Source organism: Dermacentor andersoni, chromosome 11 (assembly GCF_023375885.2).
Source record: "Dermacentor andersoni chromosome 11, qqDerAnde1_hic_scaffold, whole genome shotgun sequence".
In the NCBI taxonomy this organism is placed as follows: domain Eukaryota; kingdom Metazoa; phylum Arthropoda; class Arachnida; order Ixodida; family Ixodidae; genus Dermacentor; species Dermacentor andersoni.
Genome location: NC_092824.1, coordinates 77,740,477 through 77,760,003, shown reverse-complemented (window position 1 = coordinate 77,760,003; position 19,527 = coordinate 77,740,477). Strand labels below are relative to the sequence as shown.

At 44.4% G+C, this 19,527-nt stretch overlaps 1 protein-coding gene across 3 annotated transcripts in view; it reads left to right on the top strand.

Moving 5' to 3' along the window:
- The window catches only part of LOC126517368 (MYG1 exonuclease), a 238,680-nt gene extending 222,417 nt beyond the window's left edge, over positions 1–16,263 (top strand). For all 3 annotated transcript variants that reach the window (XM_050167080.3, XM_050167076.3, XM_050167075.3), the window contains exons 6-9: positions 2,669–2,791; positions 3,668–3,849; positions 7,745–7,916; positions 15,948–16,263. In XM_050167080.3, the coding sequence (XP_050023037.2) occupies positions 2,669–2,791; positions 3,668–3,849; positions 7,745–7,910 (471 nt within the window). In that variant the 3' untranslated portion in view covers positions 7,911–7,916; positions 15,948–16,263. The remainder of the gene's footprint in view (positions 1–2,668; positions 2,792–3,667; positions 3,850–7,744; positions 7,917–15,947) is intronic.
- Positions 16,264–19,527: the final 3,264 nt, after the last annotated feature.

Here is a 19,527-nt window from a genome sequence, read left to right as displayed (position 1 = left end):
GGTTTGCTCTTCGTGCCATTACGTTGTCATGCCGTAGTTTCAGTTCTTACATTCCTTTTCACAATGTGTTACATCGGGCATGTCTTTCAACTGGCTGGATAAGTCCTTTCCCAGTGTTCTAGAGATGAAGCAGTTGACATCCTCATATCTGATGTTCCTGTAGAGATTTCTGATTAACTGATTTGAATATTCTTAAACCATTGTACAGCCGTGCACTTATTTATCATTATGAAGAGGCAAGAAATGTGGTTAAACTGAATTATCAGCAAACAGCATTGATTGATGCCTGGAGGGAGCTACGCAGTCCAAAGGAAAATGCATTGCCTCAATTTTTGCTGCTGCCACTCAAATTGCTGTTGTCTAGCAGCATGTTATTTTATTGAATATTTTGTCATCTTGAAAGTGGGTTTGCTGTCTCCGCTCATCTTTTCACTTTTATTTGTTCTCCTTTTTTGTGTGTTTGTTTGAGCTCGTGTCCCTGTGGCTACATGCACTTGGGAGCCAGACGCGCTAACCACTCTGTCATTGCACCGTGGTTGCGCTTGGAAACTTGTGCAGGGCTTCATAGGCCACGCAGACTCTTGAGGGCGACAGTGTCTATGCATGTGTTTTTGATGGCACAGTGGGCAATACTGTAGTTAGTGCAGACCACGAGACATGCATGGCAAAGAAGGATATGCTAACAACTAAGCAAGCAAGAAGAGGCAAGGGAAATGAAGTGTAGTACATTTCGTAGTTTCTATACTCTGGTTCATACACAGCAGGGAACACTACGGAGGCTAGAGAGACTTCTCGCAGTGCTCGCATTCGTGGCCCAAAATAGTGCGTAACAGGTGAAGGAAAGGTATATGTATTTTCTGGTGTATAAGTCTCATATTCTTTCCAAAATATTCGCTGGTGCATCTTCTACAACAGTGGGACTTAAGTACGCATAAAACCATGCATATTGCCACGACCAGTATGCGAATTCTGAAAGAAACTGAATGTTGTATTTGTTGTATTAACAGTAGAGCAGCCATTGGTACAAATGTCAGCTACTAGGGCTTGCCGTACAGGCAGTACGACGGCAGCAGTAGGGTAGCTGCAGTGAAGGTTGCCAGCATGGTTCTTGTGATATAGGTGGCACCTTGTTGGAGGCCACACTACAGTTTGCTGTCATAGTTCGGTTTTTCTTAAAGAAAAAAGTTAAACCCACGAAACTGGCACAATAAATAACCAAAGGGTACCACAGTTTTTTACTGTGACATTGTGATGCCTTAGGTACAGTAACAGTTACAAAAAGCACCACTTGGTTAGCGTCGTCGTCAGCTGCCCGCACGAGAAGTCGCAGTGCTTCCAGCTTCCTGTCACCACTTCACTTTTTGTGTGCGTGTGTTCAGGCTGGTTCAGGCGTGTCGCGATTGTCTGTGTGTTTGTCCCAAGCACGCCACACCGCAGTGGCAATGCCAGCGACATGCCTACGTCTCATAAAAATGATTCAGAGGCTGACAATGATTACCCAGCGATGCTGCTGCCCGAAGCAGCTGAAGCTTTAGACAGTGCGTTGGAGGACGAGGTCTCTGATGGCTTTCAGTGAAGTGTAGTAAATATTGCTTTACTAAGCCCAAAAGGAGTGTTGGCTGAGAAGTTTTTTTTATGGTAGAATTTGTGGCTCACAAAATTTTGTTTACGGAGATTTAGTGTCCTCAAGTATTAGGTAAGTTCCGCATTTCATGGTGAATTCACATGCGTGCATTGTTTAATTATGCCAGCTTAGTTAAAACAGTCGTGTCTTATATACCGGTGTGACTTACTATGTTATACCAACTTTTTCTTCAAAACTCGCAAAAAGAAAGTAGGGGGTGCGACTTGTAATCAAGAAATCATGTTTGATGTATGTCAATTGATTCAATGGAAAATTAATTCTAAAGCTCTCTGTGTCACAATATGTGCTGAAATTATTATTTTGGTAAAGGTGTCACTGATGGAAACCTGTTTACCACTGAGAAAGTTGGAGCGGTATATTTCCGAGACCACTGTGACCACCATGCACCACTTGTGCTCTCGACCAAATTACATTATGTAGCACACTGGAAGAACAAAGTGCACAAATAAGGCCTGATGCAACACAACCCTATGTCCAAAAGAGGCGGTTACAATATAAGAAGTAATTATTCCACAGAAAGTGTAGCAGCTCTAAAACAGCCACATTGCCATGCACAGTGAGTGAGACTTCGGTGACCACGTCACTTGCGAAGCTTTCGCGGCACTGCCTGCTAAGTGTGGGATAGAGTATAGTACCAGTCTGAGCTTCACTGCTTTGCTTGAAAGGTGGGTTGAGTAGCATTACGTAGATGTCGAATACAGTTGTCTGACAAATTTTTTAGTGGCTTCAGGTCATACGTTTTACCAGGTTGCATGTTGTTCCTCTCCCCCTCCCCCGTTATGTATGAATGAGGTTCTACTGTAATCATAATAGGGGCCAAAGTTTATGAAGATTATTCTTTTATTGTTCCTGCCTTCAAGGGTTGGCTCGAGTGCTACAGTTATTGCTTATATTGGCTGTGTGTTACACCAGGTGATGATGAAAAATTGAAACAGAAAGGGAAGAATGCTGCCAAAGTAACACCCTGGGCGATGTTTTTTTTTTTTTTGCTAACCGTTAATGTTATGTCTTCCTCCATCGCAGGAGCAGTTCCAGAAAGCCATGAAGCTCACGGGTGAAGAGTTCCTGGAGCGTGTGCGTTTTTACGCTACTGCGTGGTTGCCTGCCCGTGAACTTGTCCAAACGGCTCTGCAGCAGCGACAAAAGGTTGTTGCAAAAAATTTAAGAAGTACTAGACTTGTGTGCGGTTCTGCCTTGATGTAATGAGAATTTAGCCTTTTCCAGTGACCGTTTCGTTACCTGCTAACCATCGTTACGAAGTTATTGCTCAGCCCTGGACACTCCTGAATGTATTTGAAGTTCCCCAATTGTTGTTGCCAATTCTACACCAAAACTCACTTCATATTAGACTGTGCGTTATGTGAATAGTGGTGTCTGTTCTCGAGCCTACTTCAGCACCAGCGATTACAGCGGGAGGTATGATGAGCCGTCTATAAATTGCCAGCGCACTTGACCCATGGATCCAGTTTGACGGCTGTGCTCGTCACTGTTATTCTGATTGGAGTGTTGCTTGCTTCTTTGGGCAGCACAAGTTCACCCAATAAAGATTTACACTCGTAATGCACAGTTTTGACACTGTCTGGTGCTTCTTCATCATTACTACAACATGACAACACGCATGAAAGTTTGGCATGCTTGATTATGACATCATCATCATCAGCCTGGTTACGCCCACTGCAGGGCAAAGGCCTCTCCCATACTTCTCCAACTACCCCGGTCATGTACTAATTGTGGCCATGTTGTCCCTGCAAACTTAATCTCATCCGCCCACCTAACTTTCTGCCACCCTCTGCTACGCTTCCCTTCCCTTGGAATCCATTCCGTAACTCTTAATGACCATCGATTATCTTCCCTCCTCATTATGTGTCCTGCCCATGCCCATTTCTTTTCCTTGATTTCAACTAAGATATCATTAACTCGTGATTATGACAGCAGGAGTCTTGCTCTATCGCACGTACAACTGTGATAAATGCATTCTCGCATGCCATTTCGGTAATACGTGCTTCTGTCCTCCTAAAATAGGTTGGCGAGGCAGGCACCGTCCTGACTCTGGAGCGCGGTGGCTGTCCTTGGAAAGACCACCTGCTGACCCTAGAGGAGGAGCTCTCCATCCCTGGCGAGGTCAAATTCGTCCTGTACCAGGACCAGGGTGGCAGCTGGCGGGTGCAGGGTGTGCCGGTGGCACTTGGTTCCTTCGACTGCCGGTGAGAGCCCAGCAAGATTCATGAGAGAGGGAAGGAATTAATGATACGCCCGAGGAACAGAGAATGGAGATTTTTTTTATTATTATTATTTATTCATACACACTGCTAGCGTCCATATGGAGGCTGTTGCAGGATATGGGAAAATACTAGTGGTGTGCGAATACTCGAATAACACTGAATCGAATCTAATATATACCATTTGCAGGGTGTCTACCAACCGGGAAAACCAGGAAAACGGGGAATTCTCAGGGATCTTGAGTAGTCTGGAAAAACTCAGGGAAAACTCAGGGAATTTGTGCCTCTATCAGGGAAAATTAGCTGCCATTTTATTGAAAGGCTCGAAAGTTGTGGTAATGCTGGCTCGAGTAACAGACAGGAATCGTAATGAATCGTCTTTGACGTCCTCTCGTTGGCTGGAGGAATTGCCAGTGTACAGTCAACGACCGACTTTCCGGATTCCCGATAATTTGGACGGCTTCGCGGGACCACCACGTACCCCATAGAGTCAATGTATCAGAACGTCTGAAATTTCGGACTCAAGAACTCTTCGCCGTCCTATTTTCCGGTCGTTTCGGCGTGACCGCAGGTCCGAAACGGCATTAATCAAAGCCACCACTGCTGCCATTTTGATGACCTCGCCGCCTCAAACTAGCGCTCGCAGGCAGATCCGCTGGCAGCCGTAGTCACCACTGCGGCAACGCTATGCCTAGCTGCTTCTACGTTCGCTATGAAGCTTCTTGCCGTTGGGTGCCGTGTTTTTTATTGAAGGAATTCGCTGCTGTCAGCAATGGCACGGACTCCGCCTTTGCGGTCCTCGCTATTGGCTTAGAAGCTTGGAAAGTACAGTGCGTTGCGCAATGCCGGTTCCCGAAAGTCAGCTTTGCCTCCGTACAGAAATGTTACTTGGTGAAGCATACGCTAAGGTATTGCAGTGAAGCATAACAAGCGTGGGAAGGGGCTATTGCCACGGGACACAGTATGTATTCCTTAATTATGCGCTTGGACCCGGTATTTCCTGTCACAGTACGCGCACCGATATGCCTAATACGTCTACCGACAGGCCTTCAGAGCGTTTTCAAATGTGCCTATGGCGGTTTGAGCCCTTAAGGGCAGTAAATGACATGCATTTATTTTTTTCGAACTGGCCAATTTTTCGGATGTTTTCACGGCCCCGAAGGGGTTCGAAAACTCGGACGTGGACTGTGCAACTGACCAAGAAGATGCTTCAAATGGTCCGTGGGGTGAACGAATGGCAGAAAGAGTACAAGAACAGAAAGGACCTACGCATTGAGGAATGAATGGGAAAGGAAGCGCGCTGCCACCGTTTTGAAGGAGCTTGAGCTCAAAAAACAAAGTGTTGGCTGATGCCAAAATGCAAGTGTCCCTCATCCAAACCAAAATAAACTCTTTAAAGCAGTGAAACACAACACTGGGACGTCGTGCGTGGGCTGAGAGTATGTCAGGACAGTTGAGGTTGACTTACAAGCTGTTGAGAGAGAATCTCAATTGTGACAAAGTTCAGGCCTCATACCACTGATCTTGCTATCAGTTGATAGAAATAGCTCATATTCGAAAATATTTGCTTTTGGATGCATCTCCTTTTTTATTCGTATTTAAGAATGTCCGACTCGATTTGCAATTTTTTTAAAGACATTTTATTTACTGTGCATTTTACTAATCCTCCCTCCTGTTCTTTTTTTGAATAACATGAACAATACTGCTTAGTATTCAAATTGGATTAAGTCGTTTTCTTTCTTTAAAGTTTTTTTTTATATGCTTACTAGAGAGTGACAGCATTGGGCGATATGGTTTCAGCTCGTCTTGACATTAAACATAGTTCTGCATCACTCAGGGAATTTTGCAAGGACACTCAGGGAAAACCTGGAAAAGTCAGGGAATTTGGAAATGTCGACTTGGTAGACACCCTGTATTTGATTTTTCTAACTTTCGGTATATCCAGCGAAACATTGGGAGTGGTCGGTGCCATAACGTGTGCACGTTCGTCTGTCGGCAGGACCAACCGAAACAACCACATTATGTGGAAAGAGGGAACGGCGACAAAAGCAGTGCAAATTTCAAAAAGCACAAAAGCATTTGAGAAGACTGGGCCAATTAGCCGCCGGAAGGCACACAGATTATATTGGATATGCGTGTCTTCAGTTCACAAACATAGTCACGCAGTTTTGAGCTTTCTGTCCACATGCAAGTTTAAGCACACAGATGAATTTAACATGCATGCCCATGCGCTCGAACACCACTGCAACAGCATGTGTTGTCGCGTGCTATGGAATAAATTAGAGGTGTTTTAGCTCATTGTCTGAAATTTACATGATGTCAGTTCATAAAAGGTCGTCGAACTGCCACTGTGTAGCCTTTAGGTGCAAGCGGTACCTACAGTATGCGGATAATTCAGTTGGCTGCGCAAACATGCAACGTGCATCATCAGCTGCAGTGTGTGTAGGTGCTCTGTTCTCAGTTCAAAAAAAATTTTGATAAGAGCCTGCGCGACTGCTTGGCAGAACTGCAGCAATGTCAGAGCAGGCATAGTGGTCTAGTTATCTTGCAATTTGATGTGCATGATGTAGACAATGTTTACTCCAATGTCCAGGAATTCAAAGAACACTCGAATGTAGTATTTTATTTATGACTTGCAGTCGACTTCGTAAGTTACCTTGGAGCTGACAGGTGATAGCTCATCAGGAGGTTAACAACTACAAATGCCTGGATTTCTTCCACTGATGTTATGAATACGTTGCAGTTTTCCTCCGCATATGGATTTTTTTTTTTTTACAAGCACTTTAACGAAGCTCTGGCAGCTTCCTAACAACAGAAAACATTTTTAGTGTTGTAAAATCCGTCAGTTATTTGCACTGGGGAATACTCTTTATTTCCCTGCGTTGCATGAGGGAATTAGTGCTGATTCGCTGTTTTGTACGTTTTCTTACAATGACCCTTTGATGGCACACATAGTTTTTCGGAGCAGTTTTGCGAGATTTTAGGCTAACACACCTTCTCTCTTTTGCCTTTTCTTTGGCTTTGCATATTCTAGCTTTCTGGGTGTTATGCATCAATTTCTGCACCAACGCTGTCAAAGTCTTCCTTGTAAAGCTCGAAAGCAGGCTGAATTGTCGTTGTCATCAAACAAAATCTAATAGAATCTTTTCTTCCGATACAAGCAATTGGCATTGCTTTCCTGCCATATTTTTGAAAAATAAGAGCTGTTATCAAAAATAAACCAGCCCACTTGTAAAGGCACAAGCTATATAAATTTATTCATTTCAAGTGGCTATTAGAACATAAATGTGCCACCCCCAAGCGAACGCCGCGAATTGACATCCAGCATTCCATCACGGAACACTGCGACACATATGGCCCCTCCCTTTCTTCTTAAAAAAGTATTTTGTATTCTTTTAGATTGAACAATATTGATTTGTGAAGAACCCTAGATCATGGCACTTTATATTCCACACGTTATCTTCCTTCACAGATTAGAAAAATGTGCAAAACAAGTACTTCATTCATTGACAGAAAACTACCCCAGTGTCACGTGACTCCACTAACTTTTCGTCAGTGTTTTGTCGTAGAGTTGTCAACCGGAATAAAATATTTCAGTAACGGAAGCTAACTAGTTCAGTAATTGCCCTCAGTAGGTCTGTAGGGGCAAAACATGTGTATTGAGATGTGTTTAAAATTCAAGGACACATGCGTCCCATGTACGTTAAGGGGTTAATAATCAACCTATTGCTGCAAAATTCCCTCCTTTGCCCCTCTACTTGTTCAGACTTCGTCCACTCAAAAGTTGTCCAATCTAGTTGCAAAGCTGCACATGTTTACCATGTTCAGCAAGCATTGCAACGCCCCTTCAAGTGACCCTTCGGTGGTTCCACCCCTGCAGGGTGTTCCTTGCTGAGAAGTGGCGAGGATTGCGTGACGAGGAGCTGTCGCGGGTGAGTGGCATCGACGGCTGCATCTTTGTCCACTCCAGTGGCTTCATCGGTGGCCACAAGACAAAGGAAGGCGCTCTTGAGATGGCCACGCGAACACTCACGGCCGCTGCATAGCCACAGGTACGTGAATCGTTTTGCTACAAGAAAGGTCTTAGGACAATGCGTTGGCGGGCTAGTTGGCGCGAATCCATAATTACTTTCTTTAGCACAACGTCCTGTCGTCTTTTTTGTGTCCGTTGTTTTGCGCCAAACAAAATAATTAAAGGTCTTGGGTGACTAGCATACAGGTCCTCGCAGCCTGCGTAGCTGCCGCCGCTCCCGGATTTTTTGTAAGTTTACTAATGGGGACTTGTCTTGCGATTTTACAAATGTTGCACTGAGTTTTACAAAATATGAATTCTGTTATGTATTGAAAAATTTTAGTGCATGTTGATAGATATGGTGGAGAATGATTGCAAGAAACACATACCAAAATGAAAATGTGATTATACTGGTACTGTGCTCTTAGGGTAACACCAGACGCCATGTGCCAAAGGGGGGTGGGTACTTGCTGAAAACACGTTTATACAGACGAGTTCCTGAAGCAGGCCAAAACAGCAACAGTAGAGTCGCTGAAGTAGTCGCTGTGATCTAAAAACTATTTGTTCTCTACTGCTGCAAGTTTTCTGCTGCTTGTGCGCTCTGTGTCTCAAAGTAAAACATCGTTAGTAAAACTTGCGTGTATCCTGAAACAGGTGTGTGGTCATGGCAATATATTTAAACTAGGCAAAAGAAGTTATAGCTGATGGACTTGTGGACAATTTCGCTAAGCTGCTAATGCGATTTCTGCATAAAGAGGGTCTTTACGCTTTCAATTAAATGAACATCTATGCCACGGGGCAAGCTTTTCACACACAAAAAAGTGTGAGAAAACGTTTCGAAATTTGTGACGTTGAAATCACAGGCTGTAGTTTAGGCTAAAAACTTAAAAATATACAGCTTGGACCTTTTCTTTTTTTCCTAATAATTAACCTTTTCCTGCAGAATCAATGAAAATACAATTATCAAGTAATACTTTATCAGTCTAATTCATTTTTTCACTTTAGTGTCTGTTTAAACCCCATGCTTTTATCTTGATTGATTGAATGAATGAACGACTGTTTGGCTTCCTGTGGTTTCACTGTGAGTGGGAGTCCGCGTCCTGATTTCTGGGTAAGTTCACCGCACCAGAGGTGTCGAAATTTTCTGTCGCAGGAGGACCCTCCCATCATGCACCTCTGTGCATTTGAACAGCTTGTCAACGAATTTTTGCATTGAATCAGCCTAATGGACTGAAGACAGTATGTTGTGTGGTAAGGAGAACCAAGAACAGTACATACGTTGCTTGCTGCTCTGGCCATTCCCAATTTGCCTGTTGCATAATTAAACCAGAATTCCTTGGTAGTTCTTGCAGTTAGACGGCTCCGTTGAAGGAAGATAGATTTGATGAAAGAGAAAAACTGTCATCCACTACGAGAGTAGCATGAAGTTATAAAGGAAACCTATACAGGTGTCTCGGAAAGAAAGCTTTGTTGTCAAAGAAAAACTTGTCTTGGTCTGGGGATTGTACCTGGGACTAGTGCCTCTCTGGGGCAGTCGCTCTAGCATCTGAGCTAACAGGGAAGCCAGTGGATGACACAGCGAGGTGAAATTAATTGACAATTTAAAGCACACAAACACTGAGCATAGTAAATTAGTTTTTCAGAACTTTGTAGCTTTGTGCTACTCTCTAGCGAGTGACAGCATTCTTATTTTTTCTTTCTCTATCATAGAACACTTCTACCTTGTGGATATCTGCAGAGCTGATTAGGTAAATTGAAATTTCCACAATTTAACACTGAAAACAATCCTGCATACTACCATGACAGTTCTGTTGGCTAACAAATTGTGCATGATCATGCAGAAACAATATTTCACCAGAAATTTACACAAACGATGTGTCGAGACTTAATTTGTGTAGTCACGTGAGCTAGGCAATAATAATCATGGAGGCAGCATGGTGGTGAGAGTGTTAGGCATTCAGCAAGCATGCTTTGGTGCATTATAGCTAATCTCTAAAGCCACAGAAAACAAATATATTTCGCTAAGTATGCCCATCAGCTTGTCATCAGCGTGTCATGCCGCCTCATGTTCTTGTTAGCCACAGTCTTTGGGATGCTGAAGGAATCTACCCGGTGTGGCAGCTCTGGTGCCTGTCTGCGTCTGAGTATTGTTTTGTCACGTTTAAGCGGCTTCTATTGTCTGTAAAAGGGGGGATTCCCCATAGGTGCATAGGCAGGTGTTGTGCTCACCTCTGTGAGAACGACTCAACTGCACCAGTGTCTACATTCTTATAAAATGTGAAACCACGGTTTGGATCGGCTGAGAAAGGGGAGGCCAGTTGAGAAGGAAAACACAAGCATGAAAAAAAAAAAAACAAGAATGAGCACACAGGACTGGTGCGGGGGAAAACAGCAAATAAGAAACAAGGACGAGCACAAGGGACTGGAGCTGAGTAAAACAGAAGCGCAGAAAAAACAAAAGCGAGTGCACAGGACTGGCGCTTCCGTGCCAGTCCTATGTGTAGAAGCTATGCATGAGAATGCCCAGTCTCCTGGTAGGCTCATGCCTCCTGGCCCAGCACGTTCTTGAGGGGCTGCACCGGAAGCGATCACGATAGTTCTTCAAACTATCGTGGGGGAGTGGTCCACTCGAGGAGAAAGCAGAGATTCTGCAGGAAGTAGATGAAGTGAAGGCAGCTTGCAAGCTTGAAATTGCAAAGAAACACTGCACACCGTGGAATGTGTTGTCTGCATACATCCGTAACAGAAAGAGCATCAACGACGCGTACAAAGGCGAATACATTGCAGCCGAAAAACGCTACACTCACCTAATTACCCTCGACTTGAGAGTGCTGCGATTGCATAGGTCAAAGAAATGAGAAGCCGGAACATTGCTTTGAGCAGATCCTTGATCATGACAAAAGCGGCCGACTTCACCCAGCGCTTGGATGTCCAAGACTGTCACCGGAGAAGGTTGGCTCCATTGTTTTAAGGAAAGGCATCGCCTCTTCTTCCGCACAGTATCTGGCAAGGCGAATTCAGTGAATGCCAACACATGCGCAATGCGGAGAAGCAGCGCCTTGCAGAAGTTTCTGGACAGCTCCCTCGCCAAATGACATTTTTAACATTGATATGACAGCATGGTTTTCAAACTCCAGCCAGATATGACCATCACTTAAAAGGGGACAGCTGTGTTGGTGGAAAGTGCAGCAAAGAGTGTGTCACTGTGTTGATCGCCGCCTATATGGCCGGGATGTAAAAGGTTCTGCTATTTGTGATTGGGAAGGCACACAAGTCCCAGTCTTTTAAACACATTCAGGTGCCGCCAGCAGAATACACCGCTAACACAAAAGCATGGATGACATCTAAGTTGTTCAGAATATGGCTACTGAAGTTTGACGGAAGAATGGAACTCAGCAGCAGACAAGTTCTTATCATTGATGGTATAGCAGCGACGACAGCGGCCTCAAACTTACTGGAGCTGCGAGCCAGCATTTCAGCCAGCCCCCTCTTCTCTGCAAACACTTGCATGGCAGATTCCTCGTTGGCGCTCCGTGCACGGGCGCGGTGGCGCTGTAGAAGTCGCGGGGCGCCTTTTTCATTGCGGGTTGCAGCTCACGTCACAACGATTGCATTCATGAGGCTGACATAACGCGCAGCTTCTGCCATTGTCGGGCCTGAATCGCCCGTGCTGTCGCTTTCCGTGTCGTCCTTATCACTGTCGTTAGGCAACACTTCGGCCATAACAGAGGCAACGATGGCGAAAAGTCGAACTTTGTAGCCGACATCATTTCGCGGTTGCAGCAGCGCTGCCGAGCAGCTTCTTCGCATTCCAAATGCCACACGCCATAGTCAACAGTAGATCGCTGTCGCGTGCCAGTGCCGACTTCTTCATGCCATGTTCGATAGCATGAACAATGTCAAATTTCTCTTCTATGCTGAGCACCGAGTATTTTTTATATGGCACGATGCCACAACACTCTTTGGCACTGCCATGGGCATGGCCATGCACGGTGCCGAAATGATGTTGATGTTGCTTCGCACACAAACACAGCTCACTTGGAGGCCATTGTTCTGATCTCTGAGGCTTGTTGTTCTGCCGAGCCGCCCGATGGGGACGATGCACCGCCGTGATTGCGCGACGAAAAGTAGACACACTACTTGCTAATCGATGCATACACAATAAACTGGTATGGTTTATACAGATACAAAACACATTATGTTCAAGGGCGGCTGAGTCGGCGATTTGACTTTACTAATTTTAAAACAAAACTACTGTTTAAGCTGTTACGATTTAATGGTGTTTTACTGTACTTTCATTGTTACGGGGACTAGGATTTGCTGAAGCAATGCAAACGGCTGCACTTTTGGAATACAGTTAAATTTACTCTTGTGCCCATTACAATAGTAATGCTGTCATTGCATTAGTGTGGAAAACTATTCCAGGCATCAATGTTCTGAGCATTACTGCCTCTTGTTTTGTGTGTCCCCTTACTCTGAGATGCATTTAAAGTGAGCATTTAGTTACAGATTGCACAGACCATGAGTTTGTGCCCTTTTTGTGACTTGCTGTCCTTATTAAAGGGCAACTCCAGCAATTTTTTTACCATATCATTGTAATGGAATGTTTAAATTCCTTTGAGACCCCCGTCACAAGTCTGCTAGAATTGTTCCACAAGTTCAAAAATAATTTTAACTAAACAAAAAAGTGCAGCAACGAAACCGAAACCTTACCAAGCAGCCGAGCGAATCTCTTCGTGTGGCATCACGAGAGGTACACCAGCGGGGAACACACGCAAGGCACACAGGTTTAGCCCATGGGGCGAACGAAACCAGCGAAGGGTAGACGCCCAGCTGATTCATGTAGCTAATGCCAGCCACACCAGCTCTCCGAATCTGTCAAACGGTGACAGCTACGATTCTGAAGAGTTTAACAGCCACGAATCGCTGTTCGCATTCGACCCACCACCACGAGAGTCAGCGCTCACGCGCAACATATCATGCCGCAACTCAGAAGGCCAAGGGTAGCCCAAACCACTCATTTTATACGTGCTGCTTGCTATTTCATGCGTTTTATAGCTCCTCAAAGAAGTGCTTTGCATTCTGCCTATAAGATGCGGAGCATGACTTTCTGCATTTGTATCCCACAAGAATGCCACTGACATTCGAAAGCACCAACTGGTGCCTTTGTTTACATCGGCAGGTACAGTGGCCACTTGTTGTTCGCTTGAGATAATGCTAGCTGCTCATCAATGGCATCAATTAATGTCAGAACATAGCAAAACACACAGACTTTCTGCATGTAAGCATCGTTCCATCACTCTTAGTCACGGTGATATGAGCAACCACACACCTTCAAAAGTAGCGAGTGAGAGACCATAGTGTGGGAGTAACGTGATGCTGCCTACTTACCATTCTAAGTATTCTCTTCAGGCACACAATTGATGTGTTCCGTAACGTAGACATAGATTAGGACATTGGCAGTATGATCATTCATGTAGAGAATGCGCAGTTTTCTCATGGGAGCACCGATGTCGGTATTCACATCGTTGGCAGCTAAGCAAGGCGCCCATGCTACATTATCGAAGGCGGCCTCTGCTTGCTGCCCATTTGGGATACGGAGCAAACAGTGCACCTCAAGCCAAATAATGAATCATCATAACGATAAGTAAAAATGCACCCATGTATGTAGCGGCATTTAACTTAGGGAGGTGCCAGCAAGTGTGGTTGGCAGCCTTCGAGTTGGCAGCCTTAGCTTCAGGTTCAGTCGCTCAGGTCCGCCAGCAGTAGACGCACAAAATCAGAGGCTGTGATAAGCTTAACCTCGGCTGAATGCAATCAACATCGGCTCAAACCATCTGTGCGGATGGCGAAAGCCGAAGTTGGTGCATACCAACAGCCCAACACCACTTGCCTCCCATCTCTTCCCCGTCCACACAGAACGTAACTTTCCAACTGCTCACGCCAAGCACTAGCTCTTTCCTCGCCCCTGTCGTCTGTCATTAATTCCCAGCATGCCTTGCGTATGCCTCCTTTTACGTCATAACGCAATGTGGCCAGTAGCTGAAGAGTAGGCAAGACAGGAGTTTCGAGGGAACTAACGAAATACATTTGTAAAGAATCTGTGCAACTCTCAAGCCTCACGTTTTCAAGAAATGACGGAAACATGCAGAAGAACACACTCAGCAAATTTCATTCAGATCTGTTGTCCTTGAAGAATTGCCAGAGTCTCCCTTTACACTGCTCGCCAAAGCATGATTTCTACAGCTGAATTTCAGCAACTTCTGCAGAATAATTTGCTTCTGTGGGTGTGTGTGACTTCTTAAATCTGTGCATGAATGTTTCTTCTGCTGAGTTTCAATTCAGGAACATTTTAGGCCACATCAGCAGCATTGAGTCTGGTTGATTCTGTGCAAGGTTATTCATTAGCGCAGTTTTCTCTTTCTTTCTTTCTTTCTACAGTGTCACCTAATGTGCTATTGAAAGGTGTGCCAAGGAGAGAACAAACACAATGCAGCTGCTTTAAACTTATTTTCGTTGTTGTGGGGACTACCTACATTTAATTCCCCCTGTCACATGGTCACTCGATTCCGATTATATACAATCTGAGTCTGCTCACTCATGTTCATAGAGCCGTTGTCTGCGCCCTCAAGCTCTGGAAGCTGAAAAGCCTGATGCTGGGGTGCTATAACGTAAAACTATTCCAAACCTTTCTATTCCAATTCTGCAGTCAGCCCTCCGCGATTGGTCAAAAACTTTTTTGGATCACCGCCACTCCACCTGTCTGTCACGCAACGTCACGAAAACCGCGATCTCTCCCCTTCTGATACGACGTGTACACACTGATTATGCATCATTTGACCGAACAAAAAGAAAAATGGTTATTTCTGATTCAACGCCTTTTCACCATTAGCCCTTGGCTATTGGTCAAAAGTTTTCTGGCTGCACCCACTTCACCTACCTACCACGCGACGTCATAAAACTGCAAGAACTCACCGCGTCAAAGTGACGTGTACACGTTAAAGGTGAATTAATATGCTGAACAAAACTGAATTTTCTTCTGAATAGCCGCAGGCTGCCCAGTTTCAAAAGGAATAAAAGATGGCTGCCGCCGATTGCTCATGCACTGGCTACTCGCACCTGCCGGAGAGCATGGGTTTATTTGCGTATAACCAAACTTTTTGCATGGTCGTGTAAAGTTTTCGAGCACTTTCGGCACGTTTACGACCTCGCTCTGCCAACTCTTCTTTGCTGAGGATCTGTTTTAGCAGCATTCTTAAGCTTCCGTTGCATGCCACCGCGATTTTCGACCAGCCACCACAAGCTAAGTAATGGAAGCGGACGAATCGCAGACGCCGGCCCCACCCTCTTCATCCAGTTACCGATTTTCAGTGCAGTGGCTCGGCCCCATTGAATTCCTCTCCACTTGAGCGTGCTCCTCGCCTCTTGTGAGCCAATTAGATAGGACAAGCCGGTCAGTGTAGGCAATGTTATTTGTTTTTCAAGCAAACAAAAGTGACCTGTGAATGAGGTGAGCGTTTGATTGGTCTATTCAGACAACTCTGTGGGTGATCGCCCGATGCTTGCATCGGCGGTCAATTTTCTATCGAGCTGAAAAAGTTCATCTGCATGGGACTCAGTTGCAATCAAAAGTGCCCATGTTCTCAAGAGCGTGGCTAGACTCTAGGAGCGAGCACAGACGTGGTTGATCGCAGCGCTGCTGTTACCGGCAACGTTTCCGAAACCATGCAGTGTGTGCCACCCGCTGCACTGCACCGTTCTATTACACTGTACTCATGGTCCTAGACGCGTCCGTTTCTTTCTCACTTTTGTTAGTTTGAATTTTGTTCAATTCGAACTGGCTTAATGGCCCCTTGAAATTCAAAAAATGAGCTTTTACTGTAGTAATGTCTATCGTGTCTTGTAGCTGGTGCGTCATAGCCCTTGTTGCTTTTGCGCCATAAATGTCTGCCAAGTCTCCGCATTCCTGTAACCCGGGCCTCTTGTTTGCACTGGACAGGAGGCACGTGTGGAACAAAATAAATATTGTTTCATTTGAGCCACGCTTTTTTTTTTTTCTCTTCACGCGTAGGCCACGGCTATGTGGCTCGAGGTGATGTCGGCCGTGGTGATGAGGGCGAAGCCGATGATCATAAAGGTGACCTTGAAGATGCGTTCCTGCGGCCGATTCATCTTGGGCGGCAGGACTTCCATGAAGGTGACGTGGAAGAAAATGCCTGTGGCCAATGCCTGGACAAGGGCTTTGGTCAGCGTGCCAATCTGCCGGCCCATCAATAGCCCAGCCATCTACGGAGATATGAAAAAGAGGGTTTGCAAAAGACCCACGTTGTCATAATTCATTGTTTGCGTTTGTTCACTTACTGATGGGATTAAAAATGCTTATCATATTCGTGTTGCCATCGGCGCCCATGAATTTACACGTTACAATTTGTCTGAACACCAGTAGCCATCATTCTTTTGCGAATTTGCTTTCTCGGGCCCAACTCGCAATTTCACTGTTCACTTTGAGAAGCCCTCTTGTCAGGCAACCACTAAAGCAATTTTAGTGAATTGGTGGCATTTAAAAGGCAATAGTGTGCATATCATAGTGCATAGTGTACTAGTGCAATACTAGTGCATAGTGCAATAGTGTACATACATAGTGCATTAATGGCAATTAGTGTACATATCATGTTTTTGAGTTTAATTGTCAAATACAGTCGGATTCCATTAATTTGAACCTGATGGGACTGACGAATTATCTGGCGGGTTGAATTAAACAAGCTGTAGAAAAAAAGGCCTCGTTCTGTTTGCCTGAATCTAACATGCTCTCGAATTAAGTGCACAATCTCTTTCTATGTGTCCAAAGTAGAAAACTAACGTAGAAATTGTTGCAATAAAGCTCCTAAGCAAAGTAGAAATCTAACGCGCATCCAATTTCTTAACAAGAAAAATGCCAAGGGTGTAAGGTGTTGCTCAATGGTGGCAAGCTTCCTAAAGTCAGGTTTGCCGCAATACATTAGTGTTGTGCAGTAAAGCACACAAATGTCGAGAAGGTGGTTTTGGTTTCGTGCTGGATTGCACCGTGCAGGTAGTTTTTGGCCCAATTTTCTTTTTAAAGTAAAGGTACGAGTTAGAATCTGGTAAATTCTATAACCAAACATTGTGAGCCATGGTTACTTCTTGAAATGCTTGCTAGAGTGGGCCAAAAATAGGCATTTTCGACGAGAGTTGACATGTATTCAAATGCATTCACTGTTCCCTAAGCTCAACTAAGACAGACTCTGCCACCAAGGGGTCACTATTGGGATCACCATAGGAGCCAGGCTGACTGTCAAGTTTGAATTATCCTGCAAAGGTCAATTTTAGGGAATAAATAACGAAAGGTTGGGCTTATAGAAATACATTGGTGCCGGTCGGTACCTTTGGTTGCAGTCGAGTTATCCAATAAGTTGAATTAACTGGTTCGAATAAGAAAGTCTACTTCATTGGTAAATTCTTTAAAAACAATCACCTAGTTTATGACTGTGTAAATCGGCTCCATAAACAGATATTGCAATTATATTAATTTCATCTATTAGTAGTGGCTCAAGTGGCCTCAGGCTACCTAACTACAGTAAGTGATAATGGCAAAAAGAGAGCTGCTGCTGCTCACAATGTGCCAAACTTCCTACATGGCATTATGCAGATCAAAATTGTGACGAATAGGCATGTTGCCTTTTCAAGTGTTAAGGGGCAGTAATTGCTGCGTTTGCAGGCATGCTACTGAAAAAACAAGATTTAGGGTAATGCAACTTTTACCAGTATGATGGTGAACAGCTACTGATACACTTTTTCCACCTTGTTGCCAGTTTACAAATGTTTCGTTCACTTAATAGTAACTTAATAGTAACACCTAACACCCCCTTAATAGTAACACCTAACCACAGTTTCAGCAAGTCAGTTAGCCGTTGCTACATGTACTCATTTAGGGAAAGAAATGGGATCACAGAATCATATGAGCAAATGTTTAGTACAAATTTAGCTACCAATAATAAAGTAACATTTTTGAGTTGTAAATTTGTCCAACAATTAACTATACGCTAAACAAACAGTAGCATGAAATTGTACCCAAGTCGTGTTCATTACAAGGTGGAATTTGAAATGAGTCTTTCAAACAGCCAGTAAGTCAGTGCATTGTTTGCTTCGCTGTTTTGCTTTTATTTCTGCCTGATTTTCAATATTTTGTGTGCCTCTGATTAGTGCAAGTGTTATCGCGTAGGCAGTGTGAAATGTTCGTGGTGTGCGATTTCTGCAGAACTAGGCTGTTTTGTGTTGTGTGGTACTTCGGCATGTGACAGCCCGTTATCCACATCAATAATGTTTTTCAGAATTTTCGAGAATTTCACTTGTTCGATCGCAGTGAGCTGAACGATTCCCCAAATGATTATTAGTGCCGGTGTTGTCACATTAATGAACTTTTGGCTAAACAGTTTGGACTCAGAACAGCCACCATCTTGCCTGGTTCTCGGTTTGCGGAAAGGAACAGAGGTTGCAAAGCTCAATTTGTGATAACCGTGGTTAGATGACTAACTACTGTTATGTCTGCTGTGTAGCTAGTAGTAACCGTGGTCGGCAGTAACTGTAGTTAGTTTATTATGGCTCTCCATGTGACGGGTATAAGATACATTCCAGCAAAGTGCAAGAGGCCTCGAGGCATTAATAGAAGGGGATTGGCACTGAGACGAGCAGTGACAGCTATTTGTTGTACAATTGCTATTTCCTGTTGAAAAGTGGGCGGCGTTCTGATGAGTTTGGATGCATACGTTCACGCAATCTTGTGTTTGTCTGGCCAACAGCGACTCTTATTCTAGTGCTACATGATTGCGAGGGTGAAGGGAAAGAATCATCTAATCTATTGATGCGAGCACTTGAACTATTATTGTCTAACAGAAAAAAAGCTGCCACGAGCATTAGTGTTTCAGATCACAGCACCTTCCACTCCAAAGGCTTGCGACCATCCAACTGAGAAAATGTGGTGTCGAGTCTAGTATGCTGCCTCATTAAGGCCGACCTCCATGGAGCGAATTTTCTAGACAAATTTTGCGCAGCTGAACTTAGAGAATATCGCGTGGTCAGACGAGGTAGACTGTGACGTTGGCTAAACAAAACAGATGGTAAGAATGCACCTACGCCAATGTTTATTACATGCAAAATAAAGCAACTGTGACCTTAAACTGCGTTCCAAAGCAGCCACAGTTGCCACCACAACAGTTGTAAACAGCTTACGGGAAGCCAGCCTTTACGTTGCAGTCTGATTGGTCCACACTTTCCGTCACGTGCTTCACTGAATGTCCGATACAGTAGAACCTCGTTCATATGTTTTGAAAAAAAAAAAAATGCTAGAAATAATATATAAACGGGAAAATGTATGATCGAAAGTAACTGAAAAATTTCACAGACTCAACTGTAGTTGACATCTACATAATGTGATTAATTGTGACATGAAAAGCTGGCGCACGTTGGACTGGTGGAGCTTCAGCAGCCTGAGATGCGTTTTGTTATTTTCCTATTGGGTGGTTTTTTTAAGACGGCAACGGGAAACAGACGAAATGGAGCTGGTGGGTGACCCCGGATGCTGCCAAAGCAAAATGTCACGCTCACATAACGCCGCTTGCAGCAGACAACCACGG